Source organism: Cupressus sempervirens, chromosome 10 (genome assembly GCF_028749045.1).
Source record: "Cupressus sempervirens isolate cs-2001-9-10 chromosome 10, ASM2874904v1, whole genome shotgun sequence".
NCBI lineage: Eukaryota > Viridiplantae > Streptophyta > Pinopsida > Cupressales > Cupressaceae > Cupressus > Cupressus sempervirens.
In genome coordinates, this window is record NC_143127.1 from 334,876,907 (window position 1) to 334,901,375 (window position 24,469).

Here is a 24,469-nt window from a genome sequence, read left to right on the forward strand (position 1 = left end):
ATCAGCATTCTACAAAAAATTTCACACAACTGTATATTTTTAATTACTTTATAACTCACATATGAAATTAAACCAACAATGATGAGTAGTAAATATAACCATGCACATAGATAACTCATAACATCATTATTTGTTAACTAGGGAAATCATAGGTAAGAGAAAACCTTAATGGGGATGATACCCACTAGTTGATTCACTAAACAATAGGATCATGTTAAGGATATTGAACCTATTAGGAGTCTATGAAATACATATAGTGGCTCAAGTCCCTGTTAGAAGACTAGGCCTTGTGAGAAGCCTCAAACCTATTAGGAGTTGGTAGAAAAAATACAATGTATGAAAGAAGAGCCCACTACCCTAACATGCAATAATACAATTCAATTCTTCACAAGATAGGTATACATACAATACTTTCTTTACTATTGTAACTTGCACTTTCTCTAATAAAAAATCAGATCATGCATCACAAAAGGCTTACATAATAGTCTGCATCATAATTACAACATCTCACAATCTCACACGACTTCACACTAACTGCACAATATAAGATCTTTACTTATACCTTGCACACTCACAAAACTCTTCTCAGTCAGCCTTCATGTGTTCACACACTTGACATAATATAAAATAACTTAGAGATTAAAATACACATTGTTGGCTCATCATAACTTAGTAATTATTTTGTAACCAAAATAATATCTCAAGCCATACAACTCTATTTATTGATATTCTATGTTCTTGTCTGTTAAATACTCACACTGGTATTTTATTCATATCTTATGTCGTACTGTCTATACACACCTATGTACTTGACCACATCATCATGATAGTGTCACAAATCTGTCCTTAACTTTGCACAAGCTAACTCTCAATGAGCCATTTGCACTCTTAAGATCTGTTCTCTGTATTGTTGTAAACTATCTAACACTTGACAATTTTCTAACACTAAATGCATAAGTGAAATACTAAATATATGTTGCAATAAATGAAAACCATCAAGACATCTATCTGACCATATTTCCAACAATCTCTCCCTTTTGCATTGATGGAAACATTTGGTAAAATTGGCTAAGTCCTAAAATGATGTCATACAAAAAAGAACAAAAAAAGTAACTACAAAAAATGCTTTCAAAACATAACAATTTTATTCATGTTTTGATGGATCATACATTCCTTATCACTCCTTTACATTGGTACATAGATAAGCTCCCCCTTACATATACATTTGCATCTATACAATTTTCTGTACATAATACTTCCCCTTTGACATCAATGACAAAGGTGTCAAAACTGTATCACAAAAATTCCTGCCTGCTAATGATCAAATTGTCATTCTGGATATACAATCTACAAAATCAATCTTCATTCTATCTATGTCCTTCTAGTTGCCTTGTAATATATCTAATATACTCAATGTGTAAAGTGCATAAGATACCACTTCAACTATGCTCAAGTTAGGATAAGCAATTTTTTCATAGGATTTCTTTGCTGCAAGACATTCCTCTAGCTACCTCTACAAAATGACAACTTTGGGTGTCAAATATTCTCTGAGAATAGAGAATCTCCTTATTACCTCATCCTTGTTTGACTCAATGTGTTTGAAAACATTTTGAATCTTCTCAATTTTGATTTTAGAATCTTCAATTCTGACCTCTAGTTGTTGCAATCTAGTAGTGAGTGTCTAAAGCTCAGTCATATGGCCTTTCATCTTTGCATCAAAATATGATAAGTAATTGTAAGACATTGCACACTATCCATACAAATTCTTACCATCATCTAAGAAGTTCCTTAGCTTCTTTATACATACATCTAAGGTTTTCATATCATTCCTAACATTTTGTGCATATTGTGTCAAAAATTGATGCATCATGTTGTATTTGTGCTTGTGTTACTGCTACTTTAGCTAAAGTTGTGAACTCCTTATCAAAGTTCTTCACTAACTCTTTTGCCTTAACCTACAACTCTGGATTTTCTACAACTGTGGAAAATGTCTTCTACATCCTATCCAAGACTTTAGCAAGAGTCTTCCCCAAAGACTTAACAAATTTATTTTTTTCAAATAGCTTGCTCAAGGTGCCCATTAACTCTTTCTGTTCTTCATCATCAGAAGGAATAGGTACTACTACTAATGTTCCAACTACTAATACTATTGAAGGTATAGTAGATTTTCTTTTCTCTTACTGATTCTTTTTCTCATCCTATTTCCTCACATCCTCTTCTTTCTTCTTCTTCTCTTCTTTATTTTTTTCCTCCTCTTCCTCTTTCCTTTCCTTTTCTTCTTCTACTTTTCTCTTCTTCTCCTCTTCTTCTTTCTTTTATTTCTTGTTTCCTCTTTTCTTGTTCTTCTTTCTTCCTCTTATCTTCTTCTTCATCATCTGAGCTATAGTATGCACTAATATTGCCAACAATAGATTGCCCAAATGTCACAAAGGGATTTTCTTTGATATCTACTGTTATGTGTGTACTATCCACTTGGATGGATTCAATAACCGTAACTGTCATGAGCCTTAATTATGTGAATAGATATATTCAATTTGACTATTATTTTAATAATAAATATATGTCTAAGTTCTCATGTTTAATTGTTATATATAATAGTAATGATTACTAATTATCTATATTAATAATAATGTTAGTAAAATCCAAAAAATAATATTCAATATATATATATATATATAGTCAATGTATAATAATCTATTTTAATTTTAAGTTTTATATATAACTAAAGCTTATCTTCATATCCCTTACTTTCATAGACCTTTGTTATTATATGTCATCAGGCTTATATAGACCTTTGCTATGTTATCGGACATTTAGAGAGAATATTCTCTTTATCTTGGTGGCATCCTTACTCCTTTTGACTTTTGTATATCTGGCTGCTTTAATTGCATATTGGGTTGCTTTATGGTAATTACTTTATCTCAAACCCCTTTATTATGCCGATACCTTTTAACTAGGGATGTGCCTTTTAGTCTTTGGTCACCTTGACCTCATTTAAGGGGAGATATAAGAAAAAGAAAAAACAACACATTCATGTGGCTCACCATAGATTATTATATCACAAACGTTAATCAAAGATGATTGCAAGAATCATTTAAAGATTCCATAAAGGTAATCACAACAAGGCATATGGATGACTCACCATTGTGTATAAGCAGATCAGACACATACATCAATTGGAGACAATGTGGAAAGCAACTAAAAATTGTGGAGTTAATAATGATTACCTCTCAATCCTATTTGAGAGATACTATCAATAATCAATGTAATATTAGAAGATTGGAAGGGACCCATAGTCAACCATTGAGCAATTAAGAGATCCAATCACGAGTATTGACATGGTGAGAGTAAACATTTGATTACTGCAGATCAATTATCACTGTTGTTCATAGATAAAGCTAATTGGCCATACCTTGTTTGATAAAGGATAGTCATATTAATTATGCATTATAGATAAAGAGTATTAGAGACTAAAGAATAGTAAATAACAACTAGTTTAAATACAATCTAAGATTGCAATTGCAGTGTTTAAAGAAGATAATAAGGAATTCATACCGTCGAGCATGGAAAAGGGCACTAAACATAGAAATAGAGCATACAACATAAGCAGGAAACTACCAAGGCACCACAACATAGCATAATGTGGAGTATAAGAAATAAGGAGTATCACATATTGATCCCCTTATTAAGCAATATGACATGAATCGATCAAAGGTGATATGAAACATAGAAGCACAAAAGACATTCCATCAAAGTATAACATAGAATATATGAATTGAAACATAACACCCAAGCATAGAAGAATAATACTTAACAAACACCAAAGATAATAAGGAATATGTTCCTTATTCCCTCCTCCATACTAGCACCAAAGCAGAATACATAGAAACATATAAGATATGCACTGAGACATTAAAGGAGGAAGTCATTCATTTGAAGATAAGAAGAATATGAGGCAAAGATACTGAACAAGAAGGATATAAGGATATAAAAGGACATTCTAAATTAGGCATGAAATATAAAGGAATATATATATATATATATATATATATGAAAAGATATAAAGACATGGATATTAATACATCCCAAGGTTATTATGAAATATAGTAGAATATATATATAAATCGACATATGTTATAAGCTATTGAATATGTATATAATATATGATGATATACACATTAGAAAATGATATAACTATATGACATATAAACAAATATTGCAATAAAGGAATACAAGTATATTGTATTAAGATATATTCTTAAGATTAGATAACATTAAGAATGCATTCTAGTTATAGTACAGAGAGTCTATCTCTCATCCAAAATTACATAATCTTAGATAGGGCGTTGGTGAAGGGAAAGGCAGAGTAATTTCAAGCACTTGAGGGATATCCTTCAAGGAACCACTTGGAGCTTGTTTCATGCACCCTCTGCACCATCATTCTACCATCAAGATGATCATAACAAGGAGAGGGGAAGTTGTCTATGTACTAAAATAAGGAATTTTCCAAGTGAACTCAATAAATTAAATTAAATACTCATCTTATCAAGCACTTTAATAATAATGATCGTTATAGGTTGCTAAATATTGGATGATTCCCTAACCTATGCTCAAATTTTGGACTTTTGGTCAAAGGGGTAAAAAGGGGTCATTACAAGTGGTATCAGAGCATAATCCTGCCATCTTGTGGAAATTTTAAATTATGCAAATGCATAACAAACAAGAGGAACAAGTAACTATTGTACTTAAAATATTAAGAAAGAGATATATCAATGCTAAACTATTACATCTAGTATAGATCAGATGAACTCATTTTTTTCATCTAAGGCATCTTAACTGAAGAGGGTGGTGGATGGTAGAGGCAGGGTAATTTCAAGAACATGATGGATTCCTCTAGGGAACCACTTGTAGTCTATTCCATGTGACCTTGACACTGCAACTCTCCCACCTTGGGTGATCTTAGAGGGATAGAGAGATGAATTTTCCTACAATCTTTATAGGAGATACAAGATATGCATTTTGAAGAATGTTGCATCCTATGGAATTTGGATAGTACCTAGAGATTGGTGACATTACAATCAATACATTTAGGACACTCATTAATAATGATGAATCTAATTGCTTTCATACATCAAAGTGTATGCTTCATGTTTTCAATGTGTATACTTTGTGTCTTCATGCATCAATGTGTATGCTTCATGTTTTCATGCATCAATGTGTATGCTTTGTGCTTTCAATGTGTATGCTTTGTGTTTTAATGTGCCAACCTCATATCTTTACACAATCACATGTATTCCTCATATCTTCATATGTATACGTTGTGGTTGCAACTTCGTGTAGGAGTAACTCATGAACACATTCCTCATGTATGTTTTGTGTATTGTTTGTGTGCTTCTTTCCTTATGTGTTTGACATATACTTATGTACTTCTTCATGTCTGAAAAAAATTGATGTTTATATATATTTATATCTTTATCTATGATCAGATGTTGTGTATTTTTGCACTACTTTATGTCTTTATGCTTGGGGTGTAATTAGGTGTGATACCTCATGCTTTGAGTTTCTGACATATATGTATTGCCTCGTGTGTGTTTATATGGCTTCATGAATATTCTCTATGTTTTAGGTATACTTCAGTCTTTATGTACTTTATGTGTTGTGTGTGTAAATGTATAGGTCCCATGACTATATATGTGTATTTCAAGCTTGATATATACTCTTTTATATGTCCATCTCATGTTTATGTGTTACATACATGCTTCATGCCTTGAATGTATCCTTCACACTTTACATATATGCCTCTTTGAATACTCCCTAAAGCTCATTTGTATGCTTTATTTCTTTATGTTCTAGATGTATCTTCATATATACTCAATGACTAGTAATGTGCATGCTTTATTCACGTATATGCTCCTTGACTTAAGTGAATTTGTGTGCATGGTATACGCTAAATGTATGCCTCATGATTTGAATGAATTCATAAGTATGCTTTGTACATTATGTTATGAGCGTGCTAGGTGCATTCATTTTCATTAGCCATGTCTTACACATACTCATAATTCTTGCTTCATGTCTTACATGCATAACATGTACTTAATTCTTTATATGACCAATGTATATGAACACTATTCCATGCATTATATGTTTGGTGTGTATTTGAGTATACTACTTCATACTTTATGTGTTTACCATGTAACTCACTCTCTAACACTAGTTTTGGCCAACTAATGCTTTGTCTCTACTAGAACTACTCAATTCAAGTAGGATGAGGGATGACTTAAACTTTCCATTAGATGCATTGAAGTAATGTTCTTGAAATACTATATGTGAACTCCCTGGATTACAATCTTTTATAAACAGTTCCTTGAACTCATCAACATGTTCCTTAACTGCTTCTTTCTGACTATTATCTCTTCCAATCTCATTCCTTCTATTATCTTTATTTTTTTTCCTTCTATGATTAGGATTCATGTAAAGGTTCCTTCTATCCATTCTACAAAATGTTTTTGTGTGTCCAAAGTTATCGCATAATTGACATATAGGTGCATTCCTCCTTTGATTGGTTCCATTCTGATTCTCAGGTGGTCTGCAATTCCTTGCAATGTGTCCTAGATTGTTAAACTTGTAATACACAAACTAGTTCTTTTGTCCATTAGATGTCTCTCCATTATTGGATCTATCTTGCAACCTTCCTCTTTTATCACCTACAAGGTTAGTATTCCTAGACATTCTACTACTTACATTATTACCATCAAACTTAAGTTTCTTACAATCTACTACCTTATGTCAATAACCATGACAATGTTAGGATAAACCACAAATAGAAATAAAAACTACATGAAAATATAATCAATAACAGAAAATAATAGAACACACAGAAATGAACACAAGGCACCAACATTTAACGTGGTTCACCCAATCCCTAGGCTACGTCCACCAAACAACAAGTCCGATCTTATTACAATCCAGTGATTACAACCTGATTACAATCTGTAATCCCTTACAGCTCAATACTACCGCAAGAACCAATTTTGTATCACAACATTATGAAAAATACCCAACCCTAAGCCCTTTTATACAAGTATTAAACCACTTTAGGGTTATAACCCACTATTTATGAAGTATGTACAGTACTTTCCTGATCAGTCACCACAATCTAACAATCTCCCACTTGGGGACTGATCAGGCTCCACACTAAACAACAATCTCCCACTTGGAGACTGATCCTGTAGCAATACCACTACCACATGGGGCTCCCACTAGATCATACCATCCTGGAATCTACTATTCTTTTATTCATGTTCAGTCTAAAAGACCAACCGAAGCTGAAGAGGAGTTCAACTTCCCCCTTGTTACAACCTTTGTCAACATATCTGCTGGATTGCCATTGGTATGTATCTTCTCCAGCTTTAACTATCCATCCTCCAAAACTGACCGAATGAAATGGTACCACAACTGTATGTGTTTGGTCTTAGAATGTAGAGCTGAATTCTTAGCAAGATGAATGGAACTCTGACTATCTGTGAACAAATAATTATCCTTCTGAGGATGTCCCAATTCTTCCAAGAAGAACTGAAGCCATATCATCTCTTTGGCTTCCTCTGTAGCAGCAACATACTCTGCCTCTGTAGTGGAGAGAGCATTAATCTTCTGTAACCTAGAAACCCAGCTCACGGCTGCCCCACCAATAGTAAAGACATAACCTGTAGTACTCTGCCTGCTATCAATATCCCCAGCCAAATCTGAGTCAACATAGCCCTGTAAATCAGTAGTAGAGCCCCCAAAGTGTAAACACTTATTGGATGCTCCTCTTAAATATCCGAGAATCCACTTGACAACATTCCAATGCTCAAATCTTGGATGACTCATATACCTGCTAATGACTCCCACTGCATGTGCAATATCTGGCCTAGTGCATACCATAGCATACATCAAACTTCCTACAGCTGAAGCATAGGGTACCTTGGACATCTTATCCTCCTCTTCCTATGTCTTGGGACACATCTCCTTAGTCAATTTCAAATGACTAGGTAAAGGTGTGCTAACAACTTTAGCATTCTCCATAGAGAAATGTTGCAACACCTTCTCAACATAATCAGCTTGAGATAGCGTCAATGTTCTATTCTTCCTATCTCTGCAAATCTTCATACCAAGGATTTGTTTTGTTGCCCCCAAATCCTTCATAGCAAATGCATGTGCTAATTGGCGTTTCAGCCCCTTAATATGATCCATGTTAGACCCAGCTACAAGCATATCATCAACACTCTCTAAAGACAGAAGCAAAGCATCCTCTTCGAATTTGTTGCTTACCACATTTGCCTCCTTGTTCTCTATCTGATTTATCTCCTTCATTTTTCTTTCGATTCCATCCATCTTTCTTTTTGTGCCTTGGTTTCCCATAGTACTAGAAATCATTTGGTCCTCTCGATTGAGACCTCCTCCCCTTTGACTTTCCTCTTGATTTCCCATGATTTCTAGAGTTACTTCCTCTTTCAGTCATTTTACCCCTGCTTTGTGCATTTAAAGCACTTCCTGATGTAGATCCACCTGAGGATTTTCTACGAGTTTCCTCACTTAAAATAACACCGATCACATCATCATATTTTAGGGTACTAGATCTAGGAATAGAATTACTCACCGCCATTACCAAGCCATTCTAGCTTTCAGGCAAAGAACACAAAATCAAGAGAGCCCTAATTTCTTCATCAAAATTGATACCCACAGAAGATAATTGATTATTAATAGTATTAAACTCATTTAAATGATCTGCAATAGATCCACCTTCTTCCATTTTCATATTAAATAAACGCTTCATGAGAAATACCTTATTTGAAGCGGAGGGCTTTTCATACAGTGTCGCTAGGGTTTTCATCAAATCTTCTGTCGTCTTTGCTTTTGTAATATTAAATGCCATCGATGGTGCCAAGCATAACCAAATGCTTCCGAGTGCCTTTCTGTCCAAAAGATCCCATTCAGCCTCTAACATAGTTCCCTAATTCTTGGCTTTTCCTTCCAACGGCTTCCATAAATCCTTCTGACATAAATAGTCTTCCATTTGCATCTTCCATAAATGGAAGTTCTACCCATTAAACCTATCAACCCTCAACTTACCCTCATCTGCCATCGCTCCCACTCAACTATGAGACTTCCACTTAACCGTGAGACTTTCCTGCAGAGGATAACTGAAAGACAACCTTTCTCTGATACCACTTGTTAGGATAAATCATGGACAAAAATAAAAACTACATGCAAATAAAACCAATAACAGAAAATAATAGAACACACAGAAATGAATACAAGGCACCAAGATTTAACGTGGTTCACCCAATCCCTGGGCTACATCCACCAAACAGCAAGTTTGATCTTATTACAATCTAGTGATTACAACTTGATTACAATCTGTAATCCCTTACAACTCAATACCGCTGCAAGAACCAATTTTGTATCACAACATTATGAAAAATACCCAACCCTAAGCCCTATTATACAAGTATTAAACCTCTTTAGGGTTATAACATGTCGGCCATATGTCGGCCATAATATGTTAGCTACCATGTCGGCTACTACCCAAAAAAAATTTATTTATGAAGTATGTACAGTACTTTCCTGATCAGTCACCACAATCTAACAAACAATTATAACAATAGAAATTAGTAATGGGTTTAAAAGACTTACATGTATAATCTTTCCTCATATGTCCAACTTCATTACAAATGAAGCATCTATCTCTAAATTTGTGTCTTATTTCCTTGGGTGGTTCATCTTGCTTAGGTTTATCAACTTGCTCTAGTTTCTTAAGTTCGTTAGGTTTAAATTTCAAATCAATTAACTCAACTTCCTTTGATACGTCAGTAGATGTGCTTGATTCTACCTTACTTATATAAGATTTCTTAGGGGATTTAATAACTAGATTTGGTTCTCTCCTAATTTCAACTTTATTGGTTGATTCTCTCCTATCAGATATCCAAGTCGTGTCTTGTCATAAGAAAGTGTTGATCTATCTTCTAATTACTAGAATAAAGTTTCTCTGATTGTTGTTTGGATTTTTTCAGTTTTCTTTTCACGGTAATTTTGTATTTCTCTAACTCAACATGTTGAATCTTGATAGTGTCTAATTCATGTGTAACTTGACTTAACTAGGATCTAAGATTTTCATTCTCAATTTTCAATCCTAATTCACTAATGCCACCATTTTCCTTAAGACTTAAACTCAACTATTTTTAGTTCATGTTTCAAGATATCATTTTACTTCTAAAGATCTCCCACTTCATCATTGTCATTAGTCTACATAATTGATTCCTTGCTAGATTTCATATCATCAATCTCATCTTTCAGTTTGCCAATGTACACTTTTGCATCTTTGTATCTATCTATCAAGTTGTCTCATTCTTTTGTAAGAAGCTCAATCTACTCGAGCTTCTTCAAATGTTTTATATTCATAAGGATCTTACTTAATCTATTAAGTCTCTTCAAAGTTGTTGTGTTCTGATAACAATTATGAGAAATAGATAATATTGAGGCGAGGGGGGGGGGTGTGGGTGGAGGTTGAATCGGTATTCTACAAACTCTTTCCCACAAATATATATTGTTAATTACTTTATTACTCACATATGAAAGTAATCCAACAATGTTGAACAATAAATATAACCATGCACATAGATAACTCATAACATCATTGTTTTGTTAACTAGGGAAACCTTGGCCAAGGGAAAACCCTAGTGGGGATAATACCCACTAGATGATTTACTAAACAATAGGATCATGTTAAGGATATTGACCCTATTGAGAGTCTATGAAATACATATAGTGTCTAAACTCCTGATTAGGAGAGTAGACCTTGTTAGAAGCTTCAACCCTTTTAGGAGTTTGTAGTTCAAATATAGTGTATGCAAGAAGAGCCCACTACTCTAACATGCAATAATACAATTCAGTTCTTCACAAGATAGGTATACATACAATACTTGCTTTACTACTGTAACTCATGCTTTCTCTTATCAAACATTAGTTCTTTCATCATAGAAGGCTTGCATAATAGTTTGCATCACAATTACAACATCTGACTATCTCACACAACTTCACACTAACTAAGCAATATAAGATCTTTACTTATACCTTGCACATTCACAAAACTCTACTTAATCAGCCTTCATGTGTTCAAATGCTTGCCATAATATAAAATAACTTATGGATTAATATCCACATAGTTGGATTATCATAACTTAATAATTATTTTGTAACCAAAATAATTTTTGAAGCCGTACAACTATGTTTACTGATATGCTTTGTTCTACTCTGATAAATACCCACACTAGTATTTTAATTATATCTTGCATTGTATTGTTCGTACACACCTATGTACTTAACTACATCATCCTAATAGTGTCATAGATATTTCCTTAACTATGCATAAGCTAAATCTTGACGATTCATTCATACTCTTAAGATGTGTTCACTATATTGTTGTAAACTAGGTAACACTTAGACAATTTTCTAACACTAAATGCATAAGTTAAATATTGAATACATGTTTCCATAAATGAAAACCATCAAGACATCTATCTAACCATATTGCCAACATATTTTTCCTCTCAAAAACTACCATTGATATGAGGGTTAGGTCACATTCATTGAATCCGTCCATCTTTTCATATGCTCTTCCTCTTCTAGAAACTTCTCAAAACTTCTCTTTGAATAGAAATTCTCAAACATGATTTCCCTTTTATTAAATCTTCTAGCTCATTAATTCTTATTTTCAACACGCTTTCCATTTTCCAAGAATTGAGATTTGTTCATAGACTATAAAATGTTGTAACTCTGCCAACATTTTGTTCCTCAGCCTTGTTATTACTTGATAACTCAGTCATCACTATACTAACTTACTTGGCTTACACTATTTTCATTTTTTCCATTTACTAGTTCTCGGTTATAATTTTCTATTACTCTATCTTTTATTAGTGCTTTGTTGACACTAAATTTTCTTGACTTCTATTGTTTTCTTAATCGACACTAGTATAGCTTGGCTTTAACTATAAGTGCTTTAATCTTTTGGTTTGAAGCTTAGTTAAGCCTAAATATTTGTTCTTCATTGATCATATCTTTTAGGCTTTAACTCAACTATATTTTCCACTTTGTGTTATGATTAAACTACAAATTATCTTGCCAAGGTCCAACTGATCAAGTTCCCATTGTAATTCCACATAACTCAACCTTTTCACTAGGTCATATTGCTATCTCTTCTTCTCAAATCCTCTTCATCAATTATCTTGGTATGGCACTCTACTCAGGTAGAAACTATCTCACCAATAAGGTTTGACATTAATTAAAACACAATAATTGTTCCAATTCTAGTTCCAATACTTAAGGTACAATGCACACCCAAGTATGTCTTTTACATGGATATGTTATTTTTATGTTTTGAGGCATGTGTTTCATACCATGAAGGTATGCATGGCTCTATATAAGACCAATATACTATTGTGAATACTTCTTGTCCATCAAAAAGATAGGTCCTATAATTAATCCTCTAGTTGAAAATATGCTTTAGTAGATAACAAAGATTGGAAGTCAAAACAATAGTTAGAAGAATTTAAGTGCCATTTAAAGATAACCTAAGGGGTGCTTTTTGAAGCATCACATTCTTTTAAAAGGGTTACCTTTATTTCCCCTTTTCTTTGGGAATTAGTCACATAATATCAAGAATCTAAATCCTATTTATGATACTTTGAAGCTTGTTAAGTAGTCAGTGAACCTCTTCATAGTTTTATTTAGTTTATTTGTAAATGAGTGGGAAAATACTACTTCAAATATGAAACTTGGAATTGATTTCAACTATGTTAATTTTTCTCATTTTTGTGTCAAGAACTCACAAAAACCCTTAGCTAAATCCATATTGCAATGAAGACTCAAAAATACATGTTAGATTAGATGATAAAACAAATAAAATAAAATATACTTAAAATAGAATCATAAAGATGCACCCATTTCTTGTCTTTTCCTTCCCACAACCTTATAAATGTGAATTAATAGATTTAAACTTATTTATAAATTCTTTGGTAGAGGAAAATACATTGGTAATAATAATGATGATTTTGTCTCAAGATTTAGAGTACATTGCTCAAATTAATAACCCCAAAGATGTAAAATTCAGCCCTCATTTCTTTCGGAGTCCAGTGCTAGAATCAAGATTGAGTGAGACCATTTGAAAGATGTAGACCAATCAAACAAAAATCCTTAAGGATCTTGTACTCATTATAAATAAACTCAAATAGATATGCAAACTAGATTACGTCTCATCTAGATATGACCAAAAACCCATATATTAGTGGAATTTGGTCATTAGAGCTTTTGAGATGTGATAGTTATGTATTGTGAGATTCTTGATTTAATTTTCCCCTTATATTAAGTATCATATTAGAGAAAAGGTAGAGCAAGACATGAATATGAAATATGATGATTTTTTTCCCACAAAAAACAACCATATATCACAACTATATACAAAAACACAAATTCTAGAAATGGAAAAATCCTAATACCTCTTAGTGTCTAATAAAAAATATGTAAAAATAAAAGATAGATTAGGAAGAGCACACAACCAAATTCACTATAAATGTTAGTTTTACAAAAAAATGGAGCCTTCTTCAGTAGATAACAAAGATTGGAAGTCAAAACAATAGTTAGACAAATTTAAGTGTCATTCAAAGATAACCTAAGGAGTGTTTTTCGAAGCATCACATTCTTTTAAAAGGGTTACCTTTACTTCCCCTTTTCTTGGGTAATTAGTCACATAACAATAAGAATTGAAATCCTATTTATGATACTTTGAAGCTAGTTGAGTATTTAATGAAGCTCTTAATTTTTTTATTTAGTTTATCTGTAAATGAGTGGGAAAATACTACTTCAAATACGAAACTTCAAATTGATTTCAACTATGTTAATTTTTCTCATTTTTATGTCAAGAACTTACATAAATCCTTAGCTAAGTCCATATTGCAATGAAGAGCCAAAAATACATGATAGATTAGATGATAAAACAAAGAAAATAAAATAGAATCATAAAGATGCACCCTTTTCTTGTATTTTCCTTCCCACAACCTTATAAATGTTAATCAATAGATTTAAACTTATTTATAAATTCTTTGGTAGAGGAAAATACATTGGTAATAATAATGATGATTTTGTCTCAAGATTTAGAGTACATAGCTCAAATTAATAACCCCAAAGATGTAAAATTCAGCCCTCATTTCTCTCGGAGTCCAGTGCTAGAATCAATATTGAGTGGGACCATTTGAAAAATGTAGACCAATAAAAAAAAAGCCTTAAGGATCTTGTACTCATTATAAATAAACTCAAATAGATATGCAAACTAGATTATGTCTCATCTAGATATGACCATAAACCCATATATTAGCGTAATTTGGTCATTAGAGCTTTTGAGATGTGATAGTTAAGCATTTTGAGATACTTGATTTAATTTTCCTCTTAAATTAAGCATTATATTAGAGAAAAGGTAAAGCAAGATGTGAATATGAAAGATGTTTATTTTTCCACAAAAAAACAACCATTCTAGAAATGGAAAAACTGTAATACCTCTTAGTGTATAATAAAAAATATGTAAAAATAAAAGATAGATTTGGTAGAGCACACAACCAAATTTGCTATAAATTTTATTTTTACAAAAAAATGGAGCCTTAATATGGAAGGTACAACCCCATAATTGTAAAAAAATAAAAATTATAATGATTCTTACATTAAATGTGTTAGGTGTAGTAAAAATGACCACCAATACTAGACTAGCATGATTGGTAACTTTTTAATGTAATCTCATTTGCCCAAGTTTGGGTCTGTATGGTGAAGTTAAAGCTAAAAATTTAAATTTAGGTTAATTTTGGTGACAAGTGGCTTTAATAGAAATTTTCCATTGTTTCTCATGTTCTTAAAATCAAAAATATATTTCATTTTAGTGTTAGTAGAATATACTCTAAATATTTCTCATCCCTAGAGAAATAATACCCTTTACAAAGAAACTTTTGAGTCTATTAGATATTTTGGCACCCTCTAGAATGTTCTTTTGGAAAAATCTTGGTCAATAGAATTTTGAATACTCCATAAAGAATACTTGATGAGAATTATGGATATCACATAGTGGTACAACTTGTACATACCCACTTGTATACCTATACATGCTTAAAGAGGGCACCCCCTCCTTTCAAGTTTTGGAAAAATAAAATACTTGAGATGGAGATTCCTATTTGGAATAGTATACTCATATCTAGACTATACATGCTCATAAATTATAAAATGTGCTCTTTAAATTTTAGAAATTTTGGATATTTTGACTACAATAGTGAGGTTCATTTCTTTCCTCAATTTTCAAAGTCTTTGTTGACACTTGGATTTTACCCTAGATTAAGAAAATTGAACCAAATCTTTAGCTCCTCAAATGTTGATGAATCAGGAGTCAATTAGTATGTATTAGGATTGTGCAAATACATGGCCAACTTTTGTTTGAACCTAATGTACATAAAAATTCTTTTAGAGCTAGATCCCTCATGAAAAATAACATACATTTAGCTAAGTGAATGAAGTAATTTTAGAACCTCATTGGTTGAATATTTAGATGTTTTATTTATTATTCCAATAGAATGGACATGGAAGTTGGGTCACAATAATGATGAATGATTATTAAACATTTTAAATTAAATGTAAGATAAATAAATATAAACAGGGATTAAATCATGGGAAAAGATAAATAAATATAACAAGGATTAAATCATGGGAAGAAATTAACATAGGTGTATGCCACTTATTAAAATGCCATTATGAAAAAATATGACAAAAAAATTAAATATGTAAATTTTCTTATTATAATTTTATTTAAATTATATCTTATTGGACATTTTTAACTATCAATTCTATTGTAAGTTCATATTTAACTATTGTCACTTTGAGTTTTAGAATATGAAGTAGTATTTTCATATTATTTTATTTTTGTAAATTCTCTTTCTTATAATAATTAAATATTGTAAGATTAAATTACACTCTTTAATATTTAAATTTGCATAAGTTTTGTAGTTAATGATCAACTTAGAAATTAATTTGTATATATTTTTTCTAAAATATAGAATTTTGTCTTTTTCATATATTAATTTTATATTCTTATTCTCTAAAGCATGAAGATGATCTTGAAGAAGTATTGTGAAATCTGTGACGAAGTTTCAAATATCGAGGTAAATTTTTACTTTTATTTATTTACATATTCATAAGAAGTCATTTATTTTAATAGAAATCTCTTATTATCTTTACTATGTATCACTAACCTATTGAGAATAAAGCATTCAACAAAATTCTCATTCAATAAATATAGAAGACATAAACAATTAGAAAAATATGAAATTCATGTATAGATATCAACATTGTTTTCAGGTGTACATAAGATTTTTTTATATATACAAACTATTATCTTTACAATGTATTACTAACCTATTGAAAAAAAGAAATTCATCAAATTATCTAATTATCTCTGTATCTTGAGTCATTTAATAACACCCAATCTCTAACCATAAACATTTTTATTTTTAATGTATTTTTCATGCCACTTTATCATTTGATGTTGAACCATCTTGGTGTATTAGAATGCACTTTTTCTCAACTTATACAATGCATTTAATTGCATAATTCATTCCCTCTGTAATGTAGTTAAATCTATATCAAACTATAAAGTAGTCCTTAGGGCTTTATCTTCGAAATTAATAGGCATCACAACCTTCTTGCCATACACCATCACAAAAGGTGTGAATCATATGGTTATTATTTTAGGTTGTTCAGTAAGTCCAAATAGATTCAGGTAATGTGTCATCCCAATCCTTTCCATGAATGTGTATTGTCTTGGTAAGAATTTTTTCAATATCTCAATCTCTTTATTTTTGCCTATCCATTAGCTTGTGGATGTTAGTACATAGACTTCCTATTTTGTATATTGTATTCATTAACTAAAGTTGTGATTAATATGGAAATAAACTAGGCTCCTTGATCTATTAGTATTTCCAAAGGAACACCAAATCTAGTTAAAAATTCTTCATAAATGAACTCAGTCGGTTCGGTTACAATATCTTAAAAACATAATTTTCTATGCAAGTAGAGTATCATATATAACTATAGTTTAATTCTATTTATTGAACTATAATAAAGGCGGATATAGGAATTTGTATTTTTATTTGTAAATGATAGCAAAGGAGAAATATTTATGTATGAAGTTCAATGTCTAGATTTCGTACTTACAGAGAAAAGTGTTAATCTATTTGAGAAAAACCAATATATTTTAAATGTCGATTCGGGTCAAATAAAACAAAGATAAAAAATTGGATTGAACTTTTCTTCAATGTTAAAGTAATAGGAGTCAATAGTTATCGACCTCTGCAAAAGAAAGAAAGAAGAGGAAATAGAAAACAAATAATGAAACATAGAATGCATTATAAACGTATTATTATTACTCTAAAACTAGGTGATTCTATTCCACTTTTTCCTTCAAAATGAAACTTATTGGAATTGTCATTCATGAACACCCATTCGTATAGGACTTTGATTCTGGGCACATGTGATAAATCTCTATCAAATTTTGATGAAAAAGTCCAATCTCATCCACAAAAGAAATTGACTTCTGGGCGGCATCATTGTGGGAAAGGTCGTAATAATAGTGGAATTATTACCATACATCATAGAGGAGGAGGTCACAAGCATCTGTATCATCAAATTAATTTTTGATGGAGTGAAAAAAACATACTAGGAAAAATTGTAACAATAGAGAGTGACCCTAATAGAAGTGCATATATCTGTCTTGTGCACTATAGAAATGGTAAAAAGACATATATTTTACATCTGAGAGGGATTATGATTGGAGATACTATTATTTCTGGTGCAAGATCCCCCATATCAATGGAAAATGCCCTACCTTTGAGTGCGGTTTGAATTATTAATTGTACGTAATCGAAAATAACCGATTGGGTTTACAACAAAACCTTAAAATCTATCACTAATCCAACTAAAATACTTTGATGGGATCAATCCCAAAGGGAAACTGAGGATAAAGAACAGTGGGTGATTGAGTTCAATAGTTTCTAAATTAATTATTGACTCTAGAGATATGATAATATGGAGAAGACTTAATTGTATGAAGCAAAAATAACTAAGGTAAAGGAACCCTTGTTCTAAAGAAAAAAAAACAATTAACTCACATTTGATTTGATGGTCAAAGGAAGATTCGAAGTTGAACAGTGACAAATAGTTTTTTTTATCAAAAAAATTGATATTTCAAATGCCTCCTACATTATCTGGAAGATGTGAAAGAATTAACATAATTTAATAAAGTCATTCATTCTGAATGCTACATGAAAAAATAACATAAGCTAGATGATGGAATAAAGAAACCTAGGATGTACAGAATAAGGACATAAAGAATTGAAAGTATGCCCTTCATCTTAAGCCTCTATATAAAATAGATTAATAATAATCATATTCTATTCACATCCAGAAAGCTATATGTCCTGAGAGAGGCTTGTACAGTTTGGGAAGGGATTTTTAAAAATTAAAGATCTAGTTCAACCAATATACCTTTAGGCACAACTATACATAATGTCGAAGTACAAGTCAGAAAAGGCAAACAATTAGCTAGAGCAGCGAGTGCTGTGGCAAAATTGATTGCAAAAGAAGGCCGATTGAGCACATTAAGATTACCATCTAGAGAGGTTCATTTAATATATGAGAACTGCTCAGCAACAATTGGACAAGTAGGCAATGTTAAATGGAAAAATTGAACTTTAAGTAAAGCTGGGCCAAAACGTTGGTTGGGTAAATGTCCTGAAGTAAGAGGAATAGTTATGAATGCTGTAGATCATCCTCATGGGGGTGGTGAAGGAAGAGCTCCAATTGGCATAAAAAAACTCTTGACCCCTTGGGGCTATAGCGCACTTGGAAGAAAAATTTGAAAGAGAAATAAATATAGCGATGTTTCAATTCTTCGTCGACATAAATAGGAATAGTTGTAAATCCATTTTTATTTTCTATCAATAAAAAGAAAGGAAATTAATTAACCATAGCACATTCACTAAGAAAAAATACTTTTGTATCTAATGATTTGTTAAGTAAAATCAATAATCTAAACATGATTAAAGAGAAGAAGATAATAGTAACCTAGTCCCATAGATCTGCCATTGTACCTGCAATGATTGGTCATACCATTGTTGTTCATAATGGAAAGGTACATTTACCCATTTTTATAATAAATGGTATGATAAACCACAAATTAGGTGAATTTGCACCTACTTCCATTTTCCAGGGACATGCGAAAAAGGATAAAAAATCAAAAAACGAGAAAAGAAAAGAAAAGAAAAAAGCAACAAAAAAAACACACACACACACACACAAAAAAAAGAAAGAGAGAAACGATAAATAAAAAAGTCTTGTTGTAAATAGTATACATTAATTCATTATGGAGGATGAAGATGAAATTGATATTTCAAAATAGGGATTTAGATTTAAATTCAACTATAAGAATAAGAGTTGTAGTTAAACATGTATGTATGTCTTCTAATAAAGCATGTAGAGTAGCCCATTTACTTTGTAATTCTACCTATATACAGGCACTTGCAATACTAACTTTCATGGATTATAGAGCATGTGAGCCTATATTCAAAGTACTTGTTTCTGTAGCCGAAGATGTGTGTTCATTTATGGGTATACATAAGTGCTATTTAGTTGTCCTTGCGGTTGAAGTGAATGAAGGTCCTACTTTGAAAGGATTTCAACCTAAAGCTCAGGGTCATGGTTATCCAATACTATGGTTGTATGAATTTTATAGAAAATAAGTGTTTATCAAGAAAGATGTCCTCAATGGCTATAGGATTGCCTTGTCTTTTAATTTGGGAGAGAAAATATGCAATGGCATTTTCCTTACTAGGTTTATCCACTATTGTTATATCTTATTCCTATATTATTAACGACCACATTACCAATCTACCTATGTTGAATTTTTTATTCATTAGGTACTAAATGGTTGCATGATCAATATTGACAAAAATAGGATACCTTGTAATATAGTGTCTGAACTTATTACATGCATATATGACTACTAACATCTCCTTTTCTATTAAAATAGAATTTAATTTTGGCCCTTGTAGGTTTTTACTGACATAGTAGATGGAATGCACAATTGAACCACTCTTTTATCCCAAAATAGCTCCAACAACATAATTGAAGCATCAATGTGAATATGAAAGGCTAATGACCAATCTAGCCCTGTAAGAGAAACCTTGATATCAAGGAAAGATTTTTCACATGATGCAGTCCATTTAAAAGCCTCATCCATCTTTAGTAGGTTGTACAAAAGTGTTGGAATTTGACTAAAGTTCTTGATGAATCTTCTATAATAACCAACATGACCTAAGAAACTTTGGAGTTTTTTTAAAGTGAAAGGAGTAGGTAAACTAGAAGTTACCTCAATTTTAGATGGATCCACTTATATTCTTGTAGTAGAGATATAATGACCAAGTACAGTGCCTTCTTCATTCATCATAAAATATTTTTGACTATAGAGAGAGATATTATAGTCCTTACACCTTTGTAATACCTTTGCTATATTATCCTTGGCTCATTGAAATGTAGAGCCATAAACAATGAAGTCATCCATGTAAATCTCCATACAATCATAGGAAATATTTGCAAAGATGTGAATAATAACTCTTTTGAAGGTTGTTAGAGCATTACAAAGGCCAATAGGTGAGACCAAGTAAGAAAATGTATCCCAATGACATGCAAATATTATCTTTTCCTAGTACTCTGATGCTATTTTTATTTGATTGTGCCCACTAAATCTATCAAGAAAGGAGAAATATTTTTTTCCTGACAAGTTATTTATAACTTGATCAATAAGTAGAAGTGGAAAATGGTCCTTCTTGCTTGTTGGATTGAGTTCCCTATAATCCACATATACTCACCACTTACAGCTTTTCTTTGGTACTATAACTAGTGGAGAAACCCATTGGCTATCTAATATAGGGCAAATAAAACTACCATGAAGTATCTTTTGTAACTCCTTGACTATTTCCCTAAAGGTTGGATTATTCCTACTTTGAGGTTGTGTAACTAGCTTGGACTCACTATTAATGATTATATTATGGGTGCACAAATTTGGGTCAAGTTATTTCATTTTGTAATAATCCCCAAAAAAGGCTATTTTATTAGCAAAAAGAATTTTCATAAGAGACTCATTTTCCTCAATAGTGAGTTTATTTTTGATGTTTAGTGTTTTACCTTTAGCAACCTCTAATTGTTATGTTGGCTCTAGCATAGAGAATTTAGATAAAGAGGGAATCTCTAGCTCATGAGGAAGGAGTGTATGGAAATAATCAAAGGCTATGGGATAATGAGATGATGTCGATGATGGAAGAATACTCTATAAGGAAGATGGGTTGTGTCCACATATAGGAGTGTTCATGCCATAATTATTTTGAAGCACATTAGAAAGAACTTCGTCTTCCTCCTACTTTTGAATGAGTGGTACTCATGTAATTATCATCAAATTAACAATAGATTTGACCTCCACTTCTTCTTCATAATCACAAAACTCAAGTAATACTATATATCTTGATTCAAGTTGAGATTAGGTTGATATATATAGATTTAGCTTCTTTATATTTTGGCCATCTAAGATTTTCATTTCATTTTATTAGACCTCCAACCTATATATGTAAACATTTTTCATAGCCAACCAAGGTCTCCCAAATATTAATGGACACCCTTCCAAGGTAGCTTTAGGTGACAGGATGATAAAATCAGCTAGATAGTCGTATGAATCCAAGGTAACAACAAGATATTCAACCATTCCACCAATCTTAATAGTGGAGATATCAATTAATTATAACATTGTAGGTGTAGTTCCCAGCTTAGGGGTACCTAGTTGGGTCATGACATTGATGGTTGCACCAACATCTATTAGTGCATTACTAATATTTATTCCTTTTATTATTATATCCACTACAAGACTACCAGGGTTAGAATATTTTGGGATGATAAGCTTCCTAGGAATCTCATCAAATGATTGTCTTAGGACATGTATAGTTTGTAGGTCCTTTTTCCTTCCTAGCCTCTTAAGACAAGCTTTTTTAATGGAATTTTTTATTAGTTGCAACTTCCTTTAAGAGAAAAAATAGAGCTATTTTTGTACTGATTTATTTTAGCTCATCTTGGAGGTTAGTAGTAAATTCATTAGGCTATTATACAACTTCTCCTACTAACCTTTGTAGGAAGGGTGGTGAAATTGTGTTGGAAATAGTAGGGATAGGAGAACTTTGGACAACCTTCAAAGCTAGATTTGGCTTACTATTATTCCTTGGGTCATTTTCTTCAACTAGAATCTCAATGATTATAGGTGGAGTAGGTATAGGTAGTATAGTTATAGACTTTAGGTTGATATTACTTAGGTTAATAATATAGGCCAAATTTTGGCTAGGATCCATGGAATACACTCATTGCTACTAGGGTTGACTATTTGGATTTGGAGCAGGTTGAGTAGGTAGTTGAGTATATTTCAGATTATTTCCCTAGTGAGCTATAGGAGGCTGCATAATTTCCTATTGCTAAGGTTGTTGCAGGTACCTAGTAGGTGGGATATTCTATTTTCGGTTCCCCTCCACTGGTTGGTTTGTTACCAATTTTCTTGTAGTGTTTTCCACTAGTTTTGTTGTGGAGCCTTACATTGGTCCAAAGAACATTGTTTCTAGTTTTCCTAATTATTCCAAGGTGGTCGAAATTGGTTAGGATAGGGAATATTCCTTTTTCTTTATTAGGCTAAGGGTTATTTCAATTTTGAGCTTGGGGGCCAAAATTCTAGGGATATTGATTTTTCCATTGACTACTATTAATATAAGAACCAAAATTTTGAAGTGGGTCTTGAAGAATACCTCAGAGTTGGACTTGTTGGAGTTCTTTTTGTCAAGAAACATACAAGGTATATTTAAACTCAATACCAAGATGCAAAAGATAGAGACCTGCCTAAGGATCAGCTAAATCCTATATTTAACAGGGCTAAATCTCAACTCTAGACCAAATTCAATAGAATCACTAGGACTCTCTTTACTTTAGGCTCTGCAAGGCCAAGGTGGCTACACCTTAGGGATGTAAATGGCTTTATGATCATCTTATTTAAAACACCTAGCTCAAGTTATTACTTCCTCTTTCAAATCCTATCCCTTATAGAAGATATCGATCACAAATTCTTCTTAGGTTTGCAACAAGTTCCTTGACTACAATAACTAGTTATAATCCATAGGAAAACTAGCACAAATAACTATTAACCAACAACTTTAGTTCTTCATTACATAAAATGGTAAATTGATATTTTTTGTTATGTATGTTCTAAAATTAGATGAACAATCAACTTGTACTTGAAAGTAAATGACAAGTGTTTTGTCAATTGTTATATAGAGTCAAAACCAGCAACTTGGACCTATTTAATCAACTTGTAATTAAATTTTTCAACAATGAGCTCTAAATTTCATTCTTACCATATCCTTCCCATTAACCCTAAACACTATCACTTATAGAAAGTAATTACTTAATTCTTTGAATCAACAACAGTTAGTAAGAGATATACAATTTACCTAAATTGCATTAAATTGAAAGAAACTTGTTCATTTCAATCTCAAGATTATAGATGTATAAGGAAGGAGACAAAACCATGAGACATAGATATGTAGAATTTTCTTCTTTTATTAATTTCCTTTGAAATTGAGTATAATACTAACAAAGACTCAAAATGCAACTCAAAACTTGACAATTGCTACTTGGTATTAACTATATATTTCAGTATACAAAACTAATTATATTCATATAATTACAAGATTGGATAGTCTGTAAAAAGGACATAATAAGGGAAAATTCTATAGACTTCTGATCTCTACTCCCTATCTTTGAAATCCTTATATAGGATTGTAACAAGCTATAGATAGGAGGGAGGACGCATGTCAAAGCTTAAAAGGATAGAAAAGGTGGCAAGACATGCCTAAGAAGTTACAAAAAACATTCCTCAGTGTTTGAATCAAAATTGGGGAGGTAGTTGGAAAAGTTAGTAGGTGAAAATTTATTTCACACACTTTGACTTTACTCTCTTTTGTCTTCTACTACCTTTAATCATGAAATTTTTCAACTCCCTTCATTGGCATAGCCTTAATTTTTGCAACTTCCTTCAAAATATTTACTTCTTTCTTGGTGGCCATTCCATAATCTTAATTTATTTGATCTTCTCACTATCATACTTCACGTGGACATCAAATCTCCATTAATGTATAATATCGAGAAATCAACTCAATGTTCATCTTTTGGCTCCATTTCAATCATGTCTAGCCCTGCAATCTGCATTTCACATCAAATATTTGTGCCACCTCAAGGTCAAACTCAGTTGACTACCCATTAAAAAACC

The 24,469-nt window shown here is 31.9% G+C and overlaps 1 protein-coding gene across 1 annotated transcript in view; it reads left to right on the forward strand.

Moving 5' to 3' along the window:
• LOC149533968 (MADS-box transcription factor 57-like) overlaps nt 1–16,485 on the forward strand; it is a 68,194-nt gene extending 51,709 nt beyond the window's left edge. Inside the window, exon 3 of the mRNA XM_089802993.1 lies at nt 16,169–16,485. Within this exon, the coding sequence (XP_089659119.1) occupies nt 16,169–16,262 (94 nt within the window). The 3' untranslated portion in view covers nt 16,263–16,485. The remainder of the gene's footprint in view (nt 1–16,168) is intronic.
• Nucleotides 16,486–24,469: the final 7,984 nt, after the last annotated feature.